The 1,002-nt window shown below is 47.2% G+C and overlaps 1 protein-coding gene across 1 annotated transcript; it reads right to left on the minus strand.

Moving 5' to 3' along the window:
* Positions 1–308: 308 nt before the first annotated feature.
* On the minus strand, positions 309–531 carry Pmar_PMAR028891 (hypothetical protein; the record flags this gene model as incomplete). The annotated part of the gene is made up of 1 exon (XM_002782076.1): positions 309–531. A coding segment is annotated over one exon (223 nt), but the record flags the coding sequence as incomplete, so codon positions are not given.
* Positions 532–1,002: the final 471 nt, after the last annotated feature.

The following is a 1,002-nucleotide window of genomic DNA, read 5'->3' on the forward strand; positions in this document are numbered from 1 at the left end:
ATAATACCCTTAGGAGCATCTTGAGCGCTAGGCAAACGATGAAAATGAGGACGATCAACTAGAACCTCAGTACGATTTTTACACTGATGTGCGACCTGTTCAGGAGGGCTTTCACTCCCGAATGAACAGTACGATACCGATTCTTGGAAATGCACTAGAGGTGCGGCCTGCATTGATTGACTTCGGAGTTCAGTTTTCGATCCAACTTTGGGTTTTCTAATAGCATTAACATCAGCAGATGGGAAATGAGCTCGCCCCTCTGAGAAAGTAAACACATGAACAGCCATAGAGAAATACTATCAGCTTACTCCACCGAAGTCTCCTGTTCACTTCCTCCCTAGTATGTTCATGACCCTGGGCGTCCTTAGCTTTCTCGGCTCCTATCCCCTTCGGACCAAACAGTATATCGAAACAGCCTGGCGTGTAGCTACGTCGACTGCCACTCTCACCGCTGTTACGCTCATCAGTGTGGCCGTTCTGAGAGGCTGTCTTTTTGATAGCGGCCTCCTTCGCAACAGGCGTTTCCTCCATCGTGCTAGAAGATTTATCAACAGCAGATGTCATAAGGACAGAACTACATGGAATAGCTAGCCGATCGAAAGATGCAACTCAGGTCGCTGAAAAGGCTACACGATTCGATGCCGTCTCCTTCGAGACTGTCTCCAACACAGAATTGGAGGCCGTCTCGAACTGATAAACTTTCCCAGACTCTCCCGCATCGACGTGCAATGTCCAGATACCCATCTCTAACGCGATACGGTAGTAATAACTCACAAACACATCAAAACACAGAGTGAGCTGTAAGGCACGAGAACGTGCAGGACCATTACTAAGAACGAGCATAGAAGAACAACGCAACTCGTGCAACGCTTCGACACTACACAATATCAAAGAACGTCACGCAGGCTCCATATAATGATAAGTTCACGCGAGCTGATCTGTCTCGACAAATATCGTTTATTCATAAAGGGGTTTCCCCGTCAATCACTTGAAGGGTCTTTA

This window comes from Perkinsus marinus (assembly GCF_000006405.1).
Source record: "Perkinsus marinus ATCC 50983 genomic scaffold scf_1104296940164, whole genome shotgun sequence".
Classification (NCBI taxonomy): Eukaryota; Perkinsozoa; order Perkinsida; family Perkinsidae; genus Perkinsus; species Perkinsus marinus.